The following is a 14,997-nucleotide window of genomic DNA, read 5'->3' on the forward strand; positions in this document are numbered from 1 at the left end:
GCGGGGCCCGGCGGGAGCGCGGCCGGGAGTCGGGGTCCCCCCTGCGCCCCCCCCGCCCCGTGACGTCACTTCCCGCCCCGCCCCTCCCCCCACCCCCTCCCCTCCCCCCCCCGCGCTTCCTGCCCGCGCCCCGCGGCCCCGCCGGGACCCCCCCCCAAAAAACGGGACCCCCACCCCAAAAACGGGACCCCCACCCCAGCCCGGATACTCTGGGGGGATTCCCAAGCGACCCCTCCCCTTTTGAACCCTCCCCCCCCCCTCCCCCCCCCGTCCCGGAACTCCGCGAGGTTTGGGGGGGTTCGGGCCGCCCCTCCCCCACCCCGAACTGACTTGGGGACCCCCCGACCCCATAGGGACCCCCCGGGACCCCCCCTCACCCCATAGAGACCCCCCGGGACCCCCCCTCACCCCATAGAGACCCCCCGACCCCATAGAGACCCCCCGGGACCCCCCCTCACCCCATAGGGACCCCCCGGGACCCCCCCTCATCCCATAGGGACCCCCCCCACCCTATAGGGACCCCCCGGGACCCCCCCCACCCCATAGAGACCCCCTGGGACCCCCCTCACCCCATAGAGACCCCCCCGGCCCCATAGGGACCCCCCCGGGACCCCCCCCACCCCATAGGGACCCCCCCCACCCTATAGGGACCCCCCCGATCTTATAGGGACCCCCCCCACCCTATAGGGACGCCCCCCACCCCATTAAATCCTACAGGGCCCCCCCCCACCCCATAGGGACCCCCCCGATCTTATAGGGACCCCCCCCCACCCCATAGGGACCCCCCCCACCCTATAGGGACCCCCCCCACCCCATACGGACCCCCCCCACCCTATAGGGACGCCCCCCACCCCATTAAATCCCACAGGGACCCCCCCGGCCCTATAGCGACCCCCCCCCATTAACCCCTTCGGGACCCCCCCAGCCCCCCCAGTGCCGCCGTGGGGGGGGGGCGATGTCCGAGGGGGTCCCCGCGCCCCCCCCCGGGCCCCCCCCGGGCCCCCCCGCGGTTCTGCTGCTGCTGGAGGGGCCCGGGAGCCCCCAGACCCTGCGGCTGCTCAGGTCGGGGGGCGAGGGGGTCCCAATGGGGTGAGGGGGGTCCCAAGGGGGTGAGGGGGGGTCCCATAGGGGTGAGGGGGGTCACAATGGGGTTTGGGGGGGTCCCAAGGGGGTGAGGGGGGGTCCCAAGGGGGTTTGGGGGGGTCCCAAAGGGGGCGAGGGGGGTCACAATGGGTTTGGGGGGGTCACAATGGGGTTTTGGGGGGGTCACAAGGGGTTTGGGGGGGTCACAATGGGGTTTGGGGGGGTCACAATGGGGTTTGGGGGGGTCCCAAGGGGTTTTGGGGGGGTCCCACGGGGGTTTGGGGGGTCCTAAAGGGGTTTGGGGGATCCTAAAGGGGTTTGGGGGGGTCCCAAGGGGGTGAGGGGGGGTCCCAAAGGGGGGTTTGGGGGGTCCTAAAGGGGTTTGGGGGGTCCCAAAGGGGTTTGGGGGGGTCCTAAAGGGGTTTGGGGGGTCCTAAAGGGGTTTGGGGGGTCCCACAGGGGTGAGGGGGGTCACAAAGGGGTTTGGGGGGGTCCCAAAGGGGTTTGGGGGGGTCCTAAAGGGGTGAGGGGGGTCACAATGGGGTTTGGGGGGGTCACAAAGGGGATGAGGGGGGTCCCAAAGGGGTTTTGGGGGGGTCACAAGGGGTTTGGGGGGGTCACAAAGGGGTTTGGGGGGTCCTAAAGGGGTTTTGGGGGGGTCCCACGGGGGTAAGGGAGGGTCACAAAGGGGTTTGGGGGGGTCCCAAAGGGGGCGAGGGGGTCCTAAAGGGGTTTGGGGGGGTCCCACGGGGGTTTTGGGGGTCCCAAAGGGGTTTTGGGGGGGTCCCACGGGGGTGAGGGGGGTAACAATGGGGTGAGGGGGGGTCACAAGGGGTTTGGGGGTGTCACAAGGGGTTTGGGGGTTCGAAAGGGGTTTTGGGGGGGTCCCACAGGGGTTTTGGGGGTCCTAAAGGGGTTTTGGGGGTCCTAAAGGGGTTTGGGGGGTCCTAAAGGGGTTTTGGGGGGGGTCCCAAGGGGGTGAGGGGGGTCCCAAAGGAGTTTTGGGGTTCCCAAGGGGGTTTGGGGGGTCCCACGGGGGTGAGGGGGGTAACAATGGGGTGAGGGGGGGTCACAAGGGGGTTTGGGGGTTCACAAGGGGGTTTGGGGGGGTCCCAAAGGGGTGAGGGGGTCCTAAAGGGGTTTGGGGGGGTCACAAGGGGTTTGGGGGGGTCCCAATGGGGTTTGGGGGGTCCTAAAGGGGTGAGGGGGGTAACAATGGGGTGAGGGGGGGTCACAAGGGGTTTGGGGGGTCACAAAGGGGTTTGGGGGGTCCCAAAGGGGGCGAGGGGGTCCTAAAGGGGTTTGGGGGGGTCCCACGGGGGTGAGGGGGGTAACAATGGGGTGAGGGGGGGTCACAAGGGGTTTGGGGGTTCGAAAGGGGGTGAGGGGGGCCCCAAGGGGTTTTGGGGGGTCCCACGGGGGTAAGGGGCGGTCACAAGGGGTTTGGGGGGTCCCAATGGGGTTTCGGGGGTCCCAAGGGGTTTGGGGGTTCGAAAGGGGTTTTGGGGGGGTCCCAAAGGGGTTTCGGGGGTCCCAAAGGGTTTTGGGGGGGTCACAAGGGGGTTTGGGGGGGTCCCAAGGGGGTTTGGGGCAGTTTAGGGGAGTTTTGGGGGGGTCCCAATGGGGTTTGGGGGGTCCCAAGGGGATTTAGGCAGGTCCCAAAGGGGTTTGGGGGGTCTCAGAGGGATTTGGGGGGTCCCAAGGGGGTTAGGAGGGGCTGGGGGGAATTTGGAGTTTTTGGGGGGGGTCCCACAGGGATTGCGGAAGGTTTTGGGGGGGTTCCGAGGGGGTTGGGAGGGGCTGACGGGAATTTGGGGGTCTCTGGGTGAATTTGGGGGCCTCTGGGTGAATTTTTGGGGATCTCTGGGTGAACATTGGCGGTCTCTGTGTGAATTTTGGGGTCTCTGGGTGAATTTTGGGGGTCTCTGTGTGAACTTTGGGGTCTCTGGGTGAATTTTGGGGGTCTCTCTGTGAACTTTGGGGGTCTCTGGATAATTTGGGGGTCTCTGTGTGAATTTTGGGGTCTCTGGGTGAATTCTGGGGGTCTCTGGGTGAATTCTGGGGGTCTCTGGATGAACTTTGGGGGTCTCTGTGTGAATTTTGGGGTCTCTGGGTGAATTTTGGGGCCTCTGGGTGAATTTTGGGGGTCTCTGTGTGAACTTTGGGGTCTCTGGATGAACTTTGGGGTCTCTGGGTGAATTTTGGGGGTCTCTGGGTGAACTTTGGGGGTCTCTGGATGAACTTTGGGGTCTCTGGGTGAATTTTGGGGGTCTCTGGATAATTTGGGGGTCTCTGTGTGAATGTTGGGGGTCTCTGGGTTAATTTTGGGGGTCTCTGGGTGAACTTTGGGGTCCCTGGGTTATTCTGGGGTCTCTGTGTGAATTTTGGGGTCTCTGGATGAACTTTGGGGATCTCTGGGTTAATTTTGGGGGTCTCTGGATGAACTTTGGGGGTCTCTGGGTGAACTTTGGGGTCTCTGGGTGAACTTTGGGGTCCCTGGGTTATTCTGGGGTCTCTGGGTGAACTTTGGGGGTCTCTGTGTGAATTTTGGGGGTCTCTGTGTGAATTCTGGGGGTCTCTGGATGAACTTTGGGGGTCTCTGGGTGAATTTTGGGGGTCTCTGGGTGAGTTTTGGGGTCTCTGTGTGAATTTTGGGGTCTCTGGATGAACTTTGGGGATCTCTGGGTTAATTTTGGGGATCTCTGGGTTAATTTTGGGGGTCTCTGGGTGAACTTTGGGGTCTCTGGGTGAACTTTGGGGTCTCTGGATATTTGGGGGGGCTCGGGGGGGTCCCTGAGGCCGCTGCCCCCCGTGCCCCCCCAGCTCGGGGCTCCCCGAGTCCGGGATCGTGGCCGACATCGAGTGGGACCCCCCCGGGGGGGGCACCCCCGGTGAGGCCCCCCCGGGGGACCCCAACCCCGGGGACCCCCCCGGGACCCCCGCGGAGCCCCCCGGGCCCTTCTACAGCCTGAAGAGCCAGCCCCTGCCCCCCCCGAGGTACGGCACCCCAAATTATCCCAAAATTATCCCAAAATCCACCCCAAATTCACCCCAAATCATCCCAGCCAGCCCCTGCCCCCCCCGAGGTACGGCACCCCAAATTCACCCCAAATTATCCCAAAATCCACCCCAAAATTATCCCAAATTAACCCCAAATTCACCCCAAATCATCCCAGCCAGCCCCTGCCCCCCCCCGAGGTACGGCACCCCAAATTACCCCAAATTATCCCAAATTACCCCCAAATTACCCCAAATTATCCCAAATCCACCCCAAATTCACCCCAAATTATCCCAAATCACCCCAAAACCCCTTCAGGTTCCCCTTTCCCCCCCGTCCCCCGTTAACCCTTTCCTCCCCCCAGCTCTGTAACCCCCCCTGGGGCCATAGGGACCCCGTAAATCCCCCCCAAATCCCCCCAAATCCCCTCTAAACCCCCCAAATCCCCCCCAAATCCCCCCAAAACCCCTTCAGGTTCCCCTTTCCCCCCGTCCCCCGTTAACCCTTTCCCCCCCAGCTGCGGGGCGCCCCCCGGGGCTGCGGCCCCCTCCTCGCGGGTGCTGCTGCGGCAGCAGCTGATGCGGGCGCAGGCGCAGGAGCAGGAGCAGCGCGAGCGCCGGGGACCCCCCGGGACCCCCCCGGGACCCCCCGGGCCCTCCCCCGCCATCGCCGTGGGGGCGCCCCCGGGACCCCCCCGGCCACCCCCCCGTGTGCCCCCCGAGGTGCTCAAGGTGAGGGGCAGGAGGGCGGGGGGGGAAATTTGGGGTTTTGGGGCTGGGGGATTCTGGGGGGGAAATTTGGGGTTTTGGGGCTGGGGGATTCTGGGGGGGAAATTTGGGGTTTTCGGGCTGGGGGATTTTGGGAGGGAAATTTGGGGTTTGGGGGCTGGGGGATTCTGCGGGGAAATTTGGGGTTTTGGGGCTGGGGGATTCTGGGGGGGGGATTTGGGGTTTGGGGCTGGGGGATTTTGGGGGGGAAATTTGGGGTTTGGGGGCTGGGGGATTCTGGGGGGAAATTTGGGGTTTTGGGGCTGGGGGATTTTGAGGGGGATTTGGGGTTTTGGGGCAGGGGGATTTTGGGGGGAAATTTGGGGTTTTGGGGCAGGGGGATTGTGGAGCGGGGGGATTCTGGGGGGAAAATTTGGGGTTTTGGGGGGGGGGATTTGGGGTTTGGGGGCTGGGGGATTCTGGGGGGAAATTTGGGGTTTTGGGGCTGGGGGATTCTGGGGGGGGAATTTGGGGTTTTGGGGCTGGGGGATTTTGGAGCTGGGGGATTCTGAGGGGGAAATTTGGGGTTTTGGGGCTGGGGGATTTTGGAGCTGGGGGATTCTGGGGGGAAATTTGGGGTTTTGGGGCTGGGGGATTTTGGAGCTGGGGGATTTTGGGGGGGAAATTTGGGGTTTTGGGGCTGGGGGATTCTGAGGGGGAAATTTGGGGTTTTGGGGCTGGGGGTTCCAGGGCAGAGAGATTTTGGGGGACTCTTGGAGGAAATTTGGGATTTTGGGGCTGGGGGATTTTGGGGGGTCCAAGGAATTGTGGGGTCCAGGGCAGGGGGATTTTAGGGGGCTCTGGGGGGGGGTTTGGAATTTTGGGGCTGGGGGATTTGGGGGGGGTCTGAGGATTTGGGGGGGCCAGGGCAGGGGGATGTGAGGAGTTTTGGGGGGAATATTTGGGCTATTGGGGGAAGGGGATTTGCGGGGAATGGGGGTTCAGGATAGGGGGATTTGGGGATTTTTTGGGGTGGAAATTTGGGATTTTTGGGCTGGTAGATTTTGGACGGAGGGGTCTGAGGATTTGGGGGGGCCAGGGCAGGGGGATTTGGGATAATGGGGGAGGGATTTGGGGTAATGGGAGTGGGGAAATTTGGGATAACGGGGGAGGGGACATTTGGGGGGATTTGGGGAATTCTGGATGAGAAAATTTGGGATAATGGGGGAGGGGGATTTGGGGGGATTTGGGGAATTCTGGATGAGAAAATTTGGGATAATGGGGGAGGGGGATTTGGGGGGATTTGGGATAATGAGGGAGGGGGATTTGGGATAATGAGGGAGGGGGATTTGGGATAATGGGGGAGGGGGATTTGGGGGGATTTGGGATAATGAGGGAGGGGAATTTGGGATAATGGGGGAGGGGGATTTGGGATAATGGGGGAGGGGGATTTGGGGGGATTTGGGATAATGGGGGAGGGGGATTTGGGATAATGGGGGAGGGGGATTTGGGATAATGGGGGATTGGGTTTTGGGGGAATTTGGGATAATGGGGGAGGGGGATTTGGGATAATGGGGGAGGGGGATTTGGGGGGATTTGGGATAATGGGGGAGGGGGATTTTGGATAATGGGGGAGGGGGATTTGGGGGGATTTGGGATAATGAGGGAGGGGGATTTGGGGAATTTTGGATAATGGGGGAGGGGGATCTGGGGGGATTTGGGATAATGGGGGAGGGGGATTTGGGATAATGGGGGAGGGGGACCTGGGGGGCTTTGGGATGTTCCGGCAATTCCCGGGTGGAATTCCCGGGGCCGGCCGAGCCCTGGGTGGGGGAGGGGATTTTGGGGAGGGGTCCCAGGCTGCGCCCCCCCCCCCCCCCGCAGGTGCAGACCCACCTGGAGAACCCCACCCGGTACCACCTGCGGGCGGCGCAGCGGCAGCAGCTGCGGCAGTACCTGAGCCACGCCCGCGGGCGCGGCCGGCCCGCGACCCCCCCGGGACCCCCGCCCGCGACCCCCCCGGGACCCCCGCCCGGGACCCCCCCGGGACCCCCGCCCGGGACCCCCCCGGGACCCCCGCCCGCGACCCCCCCGGGACCCCCGCCCGGGACCCCCCCGGGACCCCCGCCCGCGACCCCCCCGGGACCCCCGCCCGCGACCCCCCCGGGGCGGCTGCACCACGAGAAGGAGGTGAGGGGGGGAGGGGAGGGGTTTGTGATGTCATCAAGGGGTTTGTGACGTCATAAAGGGGATTTGTGATGTCATCAGGGGGGGTCTGTGGGGTCAGAAAGGGGATTTGTGATGTCATCAAGGGGGTTTGTGATGTCATCAAGGGGGTCTGTGATGTCATCAAGGGGTTTGTGACGTCATCAAGGGGGTCAGTGGGGTCAGAAATGGGTCTGTGACATCATCAAAGGGGTCTGTGACGTCATAAAGGGGTTTGTGACGTCATCAAGGGGGGTCTGTGGGGTCAGAAAGGGGTCTGTGATGTCATCAAGGGGGTCTGTGATGTCATAAAGGGGTTTGTGACGTCATCAAGGGGGTGTCTGTGACGTCATAAAGGGGTCTGTGGGGTCAGAAATGGGGTTTGTGACATCATGAACGGAGTCTGTGATGTCATCAAGGGGCTTGTGACATCATAAGGGGGTTTGTGACATCATAAAGTGGTTTGTGACGTCATCAAGGGGGGTCTGTGAGGCCATAAAGGGGTCTGTGACGTCATCGAGGGGATCTGTGATGTCATAAAAGGGGTCTGTGATGTCATAGCGGGGTCTGTGATGTCATCAAGGGAGTCCGTGACATCATTAAGGGAGCTGTGATGTCCTATGGGGTCCATGACGTGATCAAGGGGGAGTTATGATGTCATAGTGATGATCTGTGATGTCATAAAGGGGTCTGTGACATCATAAAGGTGTCTATGGTGTCATAAAGGGGTTCTGTGATGTCATCAAAGGGGTCTGTGATGTCATAAAGGGGGCTGTGATGTCATAGTGATGGTCTGTGATGTCATATACAGATCCATGACATCATCAAGGGGGTTTGTGACATCATCAAGGGGGGTCTGTGACATCATCAAGGGGGTTGTGATGTCATCAGGAGGATCATGAGGTGATAAGAGGAGGGGATGACATCACAGATAGAGCTGGTGACGTCACCAGGAGCGAGAACAGGGCTGGTGATGTCATAACGGGACCTGTGACGTCACAGAGGGCTCTGTGACGTCACAAAGGGGTTTGTGACGTCACAAAAGGGGTCTGTGACATCACAAAAGGGACCTGTGACGTCACGAGGAGTTGCCGGTGTGATAAGGGGAGGCGATGACGTCACGGGCAGGAACAGGGGAGGTGATGACGTCACAAGGGGGAGGGGGGTTCAGTGATGTCACAACGAGCGCCCGGCCGCGATGACGTCACCCGGGGCGGTGATGACGTCACGGGGGCGCCGCCCTGACGCCGCCGATTGGCCGCGCAGATCGATGACGTCATCGATGAGATCATCAGCCTGGAGTCGAGCTACGAGGACCTGCTGGGCCTGGAGGGGCCCCTCCCCCTCCCCAGCACGGTGCGGCCCCTTTAAGAGAGGGGGCGGGGCCTGGGCAGCCACGCCCACCCTCCGGGGGCGGGGCTTGTTGCCATATAAGGGAATGTGGGCGTGGCGTTTCCTTATAAGGGAATGTGGGAGTGGCTTGTCCTTATAAGGGAATGTGGGCGTGGCCTTTCCTTATAAGGGAATGTGGGCGTGGCCTTCCTTATAAGTGAATGTAGGCGTGGCCTTTCCTTATAAGGGAACGTGGGCGTGGCCTTTCCTTATAAGGGAATGTGGGCGTGGCCTTCCTTATAAGGGAATGTGGGCGTGGCCTTATAAGGGAACGTGGGCGTGACCTTTCCTTATAAGGGAATGTGGGCGTGGCCTTTCCTTATAGGGGAACGTGGGCGTGGCCTTTCCTTATAAGGGAATGTGGGCGTGGCTTCTCCACATAAGGGAATGTGGGCGTGGCTTTAGGCGGGGCTCATTACCATATAAGGAGATGGGGTATGGCTCATTACCATATAAGGGCATGGGCGGGGCTTTAGGACATGGCTAATTACCACATAAGGACAAGTGGGCATGGCTCATTACCATATAAGGGCATGGGCAGAGCTTTAGGGCGGGGCTCATTACCATATAAGGAGATGGGGTACTGCTCATTACCATATAAGGGTATGGGACATGCTCATTACCATATAAGGGCATGGGCGGGGCTTTAGGCGAGGCTCATTACCATATAAGGAGATGGGGTATGGCTCATTACCATATAAGGGTATGGGCGGGGCTTTAGGACATGGCTAATTACCATATAAGGACAAATGAGCATGGCTCATTACCATGAAAGGGTATGGGCGGGGCTTTAGGGCATGGCTCATTACCATATAAGGACAAATGGGCGTGGCTCATTACCATAAAAGGGTATGGGCGGGGCTTTAGGCGGGGTTCATTACCATATAAGGAGATGGGGCGTGGCTCATTACCATATAAGGGTATGGGCGGAGCTTTAGGGCGTGGCTAATTACCATATAATGACAAGTGGGCGTGGCTCATTACCATATAATCCCTGGGGGCGTGGCTTTCCCTATAAGGCAAATCTTTTGTTGCCATATAAGGGCACAAGTGGGGGCGTGGCCTGTGCATATTTAATGAGTGGGGCTGCTAAGGGGGCGTGGCTTGTGGATAAGGGGGCGTGGCTTTTCCCAAACACTCCCGGGGGGTTTCTGGGCCGGGTGGGCGTGGCTTGCATAAAAATGGGCGTGTCCTGGGTGGGCGTGGCCGGCCTGACCCCGCCCCCTCCGCAGCTCCCGGCCCCGGGGCCCCTCCTGGGGGGGCTCAGCCCCGCCCGGGGCGGGAGCAGCTCCTGCCCGGCCGAGCTGCCGCGGGTCAAGGCCGAGCTCTCAGGTCTGGGGGTCCCGGGGGTCCTGGGGGCTGGGGAGGGGTCCTGGGGGCTCCCTGGGGGTCTTTTGGGGGGTCCCTGGGGGGTCCTGGGGGCCTCTGGGGGGTCCCTAGGGTGTGGGGAGGGGTCCCTGGGGGTCTCTGGGGGGTTCCTGGGGGGTGGGGAAGGGCTCTGGGGGTCTTTCGGGGGGTCTCTGGGGAGTCCTGGGGGCTGGGGAGGGGTCCTGGGGGTGTCCTGGGGGGATCCCTGGGGGTATTTTGGGGGGTCTCTGGGGAGTCCTGGGGGGTGGGGAGGGGTCCTGGGGGGGTCCTGGGGGGTGGGGAGGGGTCCTGGGGGGCTCTGGGGGGTTCCTGGGGGGTGGGGAAGGGCTCTGGGGGGCTCTGGGGGTCTTTCAGGGTGTCTCTGGGGAGTCCTGGGGGGTGGGGAGGGGTCCTGGGGGATCCCTGGGGGTATTTTGGGGGGTGCCTGGGGGGTCTCTGGGGGGTGGGGAGGGGGATGAAGGCTCCCTGGTTTTGGGGGGGTGGTCCTTGAGGGGTGGGAAGAGGTTCGGGGAGGGGTGACCACGGTGGGGAGGGGTCCCTGGGGGAGTTTGTGGGGGGGTTCAGAAGGGTTTTTGGGGGTCCCCATGGTGAAGAGGGGTCCCTTGGGGGATAAAATGGTGGGGAGGGGTCTCTCAGGGGGGTTTTGGGGGGATTCAGAAGGGTTTTTGGGGGTCCCCATGGTGAGGAGGGGTCCCTGGGGGGGATTTTGGGGGTCCCTGTGGTGGGGAGGGGTCCCTGGAGGATTAAAGGGGTTTGGTGGGGGTCGCTCTGGTGGTCTCGGGGTCCATCTGGGGCCGATTTTGGGGGGTTTTTGGGGGGGTAGGGGTTTGGGGAGGGGTCGATCATTTGAGGGGGGGTCTCTGACTGTGCCCCCCCCCCCAGAATCGGAGGCCAAGGCGCTGCTGAAGGAGCGGCAGAAAAAAGACAACCACAACCTGAGTGAGCTGGGGGGGCTTGGGGGGTCCTGGGGGGGTTTGGGGGGTCCTGGGGGGGTTTGGGGGGTCCTGGGGGGGGGTTTAGAGTGTCTTGGGTAAGGTTTGGGGGGTCCTGATGGGGAATTTGGGGGATCCTGGGGGGGTTTGGAGGGTCTTGGGAAGGGTTTGGGGTATCCTGGGGAGGTTTGGGGGGTCCTGGGGGAGCTTGGAGGGGAATTTGGGGTATCCTGGGGAGGTTTGGGGGGTCCTGGAGGAGCTTGGAGGGTCCTGGGAGGTCCTGGGGGGGTTTGGAGGGTCCTGGGAGGTCCTGGGGGGGAATTTGGGGGATCCTGGGGGGGTTTGGGGGGTCCTGGGGGAATCCAGGGAGGCTCCTGGGGAGATCTGAGCGATCTTGAGGGGACCGGGGGGTCCTTGGGGGGGGTCTTGGGGAGTCCCGGTGGGTTTTGGGGGTCCCCTGAGGCCGGGGGAGGAGTTCCAGGTGGGTCTTGGGGGAGTTTTGGGGGGTCCCCAGGGATTGGGGTGGTCCTGGGGGTGGTCCCATGGGAGCTCTGGGGGGTTTTGGGGGGTCCTGGGGCTCCTTAGGGGGTCCTTGGGGTGTCCTGGGAGGTTCTGAGGGGGTTTGGGGGGTCCTGGGGGTCCTTGGGGAGTTTCTGGGGGTCCCCAGGGGCTGGGGGAGGGGTTTTGGGGGGGTCCCGGGGGTCTCACGTGTCTCCCCCCCCCAGTCGAGCGGCGCCGGCGCTTCAACATCAACGACCGGATCAAGGAATTGGGGACCCTGATCCCCAAAAACAGCGACCCGTGAGCGGGAGGGTCCTGGAAGGGGAATGGGGCAGCCTGAGACCCCCCAGGAGGGTCCTGGAAGGAGAATGGGGCAGTCAGAGACCCCCGGGAGGGTCCTGGAAGGGGAATGGGGCAGTCAGAGACCCTCAGGGAGGGTCCTGGAAGGGGAATGGGGCAGTCAGAGACCCCCAGGAGGGTCCTGGAAGGGGAATGGGGCAGCCAGAGACCCCCGGGAGGGTCCTGGAAGGGGAATGGGATCCCCAGAGACCCCCGGGAGGGTCCTGGAAGGGGAATGGGGCAGTCAGAGACCCCCAGGAGGGTCCTGGAAGGGGAATGGGGCAGTCAGAGACCCTCAGGGAGGGTCCTGGAAGGGGAATGGGGCAGTCAGAGACCCCCAGGAGGGTCCTGGAAGGGGAATGGGGCAGTCAGAGACCCCCAGGGAGGGTCCTGGAAGGGGAATGGGGCAGTCAGAGACCCCCGGGGAGGGTCCTGGAAGGGGAATGGGGCAGCCTGAGACCCCCAGGGAGGGTCCTGGAAGGGGAATTCCCCCACGGCAGGTCCTAGAAGGGAAAATTTGCTAGCTAAGGACTCCCAAACAAGGTTCTGGAAGGGAAATTTGACATTTAGGGACCCCCAGGGTGGGGTCTGGAGGGGCTCAGGTGTCCAAGGACCCCCATGGCAGGTCCTGGAAGGGAAATTGGGCCGTTAGGGACCCCCAGGGAGGGTCCTGGAAGGGGAATTCCTCCAGGGAGGGTCCTGGAAGGGATTCAGGAGTGATCCTGGGGCATTCTGGGGTGGTCCCAGGCTGATCCTGGGGGTGTTTTTGGGGGACAATCCAGGGTGATCCGGGGGTGATCCCTGGGGAATTTTGGGGGCTGATCCCAGGTGATCCCGGTGACCCTGGGGCTATTTTGGGGGGGCTGATCCTGGGGTGATCCCGGGGCGATCCTGGGATTATTTTGGGGCTCATCCGGGGCTGATCCCAGGGTAATCCCGGGGTTATTTTGGGACTGATCCCAGGGCTGATCCCGGGATTATTTCGGGGTGATCTCGGGGTTATTTCGGGGCTGATCCCGGGATTATTTTGGGGCTGATCCAAGGCTGATCCCAGGGTTATTTCGGGGTGATCCCAGGGCTGATCCTGGGATTATTTCAGGGCTGATCCCGGGATTATTTCGGGCTGATCCCGGGGTGATCCCAAGGTTATTTCGGGGTGATCCAGGGCTGATCCCGGGATTATTTCGGGGCTGATCCCAGGGTTATTTCGGGGCTGATCCCAGAGTGATCCCGGGGTTATTTCGGGGTGATCCCGGGGTTATTTCGGGGTGATCCCAGGATTATTTCGGGGTGATCCGGGGCTGATCCCGGCAGGGAGATGCGCTGGAACAAGGGCACGATCCTGAAGGCGTCCGTGGATTACATCCGCAAGCTGCAGAAGGAGACGCAGCGAGCGCGGGAGCTGGAGCTGCAGCAGCAGCGCCTGGAGCAGCAGAACCGCAGCCTGCAGCTGCGCCTGCAGGTACGGGAACGGGAATTTGGGATTGGGAATGGGAATTTGGGAATTTGGGAATGGGAATGGGAATTTGGGATTGGGAATTTGGGATTGGGAGCAGCAGAACCGCAGCCTGCAGCTGCGCCTGCAGGTACGGGAACGGGAACTTGGGAATTTGGGATTTGGGAATGGGAATGGGAATTTGGGAATGGGAATTTGGGATTGGGAATTTGGGATTGGGAGCGGCAGAACCGCAGCCTGCAGCTGCGCCTGCAGGTACGGGAACGGGAATTTGGGATTGGGAATTTGGGATTGGGAATTTGGGAATGGGAACAGGAGCAGCAGAACCGCAGCCTGCAGCTGCGCCTGCAGGTACGGGAACGGGAATTTGGGAATTTGGGATCGGGAATTTGGGATTGGGAATTTGGGATTTGGAATTCTGGATCGGGATCGGCAGAACCGCAGCCTGCAGTTGTGCGTGCAGGCACAGAATTGGGAATGGGATTGGAATTGGGAATGTGACGTGGAAAGGCTGGACCGGGACTGGGAATGGGCGGGATTGGGGTTGGGAATGCGGAATTGGGGCTGGAAATGCCGGGAACCGGGAGGGAACGGGCGGGGCTGGGAATGTGGGAATGTGGGATCGGGGATTGGGAATGCGGAATTGGGATTTGGAATGGGCGGGGGCGGGGTTGGGAATGCGGAATCGGGGCTGGGATCGGGATTGGGAATGAGGGATCGGGGTTTGGAATGTGGGATCAGGGCTGGGAATGTGGGATCGGGGCTGGGATCGGGGTTGGGAATGTGGGATCGGGGCTGGGATCGGGATTGGGAATGAGGGATCGGGGTTTGGAATGTGGGATCGGGGCTGGGATCACGGATCTGTGGGGCTGGGTCGGAGCTGGGAGCCTCCCTGGGGGCAGAGCAGAATTTTTGGGAACATTTTGGCTTCGGGATGAGCTCTGGAGCGGGGCAGCGGAGGGGAACGCACAGAACCGGGGCCAGCAGAATCCAGGGACCATCGTGGTCGGAATATTTGGGATATCCAGATCACCGAGCCCCACCCCCCCCCCCCCCCAAAATTCCACCTCCAGGAACTGGAGCTCCAGGCCCAAATCCACGGGCTGCCCCTGACCCCCGCCGTGGCCGAGGGGGGCTGCGAGGAGCCCTCGGGGGGGGGTCCCCCGTTCCCCCCCGGGGGTCCCCCCACCCCCCAGTGCCTCCTGGAGCTGCCGCTGGAGCTGGGGGGGCCCGAGGGGACCCTGGAGGACATCCTGATGGACGAGGGCGGGGGGCTGTCCCCGCTCGGCCCCCCCGGCGCCCTGCTGGCCTCGCCGGGCCCCTCGCGGGCCTCCAGCCCCCGCAGCAGCCTCAGCATGGAGGACGAGCCCTGAGGCCGCCCTGGAAGGAGCCCAGCCCTGAGGGGGGGTTTTTTTAGGGACCCCTCCCCATCTTTTGGGGACCCCCTCCACCCTGAGGTGTTCTGGGTGGGCCCCACCAGGCGCCGTTTCCGTTTGAAGAGTCTTAAAGCGGGCAGGCGCTTTGCAGTGGAGGCCCCGCCCCTTTCAGCGGTGTTGCCCTTTTAAGGCGCCCCGTGCGGGACCCCTCTCTTAAAGGGGCTCGGCCGGGCGTGGCTCCTTGGGAGGGGGGGGCGGCCCCTCGATGTGTGTGGCCCCTTTAAGGCGCTGGCGCCGGGCCCCACCTGGGCGTGGCCCTTTGAAGGTGCCGCAGGAAGCCCCGCCCCTCCGTGAGGCCACGCCCTTTCCCCGGCTCACCCAATCAGGAGGCTCCTGGGGGCTGGGCCCTCAGTGAAGCCACGCCCCTTTTGCTGTCACTCATTTCCCCGCCCGCTACTAACGCCCAGACCACGCCCCCTTTTAGAGGCCACGCCCACCGGCCCCACTTAAAGGGCCACACCCGCATTTAACCCTCCCCTTACCCCCGATTTTGTACTGGACCCTCACCTGGGAAATAAAAGTTTGGTAACGACGGTGGCGTCGTGTCCCCACCCTGTCCCCGTGTCCCCATCCTGTCCCT

The 14,997-nt window shown here is 62.7% G+C and overlaps 1 protein-coding gene across 1 annotated transcript; it reads left to right on the top strand.

Moving 5' to 3' along the window:
* The first annotated feature begins 940 nt into the window (after nucleotides 1–940).
* LOC144247928 (transcription factor E3-like) lies at nucleotides 941–14,949 on the top strand. Its single transcript, XM_085563520.1, has 10 exons — nucleotides 941–1,062; nucleotides 3,907–4,080; nucleotides 4,599–4,812; nucleotides 6,673–6,978; nucleotides 8,260–8,349; nucleotides 9,618–9,717; nucleotides 10,636–10,692; nucleotides 11,411–11,486; nucleotides 12,840–12,987; nucleotides 14,055–14,949. The coding sequence occupies exons 1-10, from the start codon at nucleotides 956–958 to the stop codon at nucleotides 14,352–14,354; spliced, it is 1,572 nt and encodes a 523-aa protein (XP_085419646.1). The 5' UTR covers nucleotides 941–955; the 3' UTR covers nucleotides 14,355–14,949.
* Nucleotides 14,950–14,997: the final 48 nt, after the last annotated feature.

The sequence above is a fragment of the Lonchura striata genome, chromosome 31 (genome assembly GCF_050655825.1).
Source record: "Lonchura striata isolate lonStrDom1 chromosome 31, ASM5065582v1, whole genome shotgun sequence".
NCBI classification, from domain to species: domain Eukaryota; kingdom Metazoa; phylum Chordata; class Aves; order Passeriformes; family Estrildidae; genus Lonchura; species Lonchura striata.

Excerpts from the sequence above, each read along its gene's own strand:
- LOC144247928 (XM_085563520.1), top strand. The coding sequence starts at position 956 with ATGTCCGAGGGGGTCCCCGCGCCCCCCCCCGGGCCCCCCCCGGGCCCC. Across the intron at positions 4,081-4,598 it reads CAGCCCCTGCCCCCCCCGAG|CTGCGGGGCGCCCCCCGGGG; the intron begins GTACGGCACCCC and ends TTTCCCCCCCAG. Across the intron at positions 12,988-14,054 it reads GCCTGCAGCTGCGCCTGCAG|GAACTGGAGCTCCAGGCCCA; the intron begins GTACGGGAACGG and ends TTCCACCTCCAG.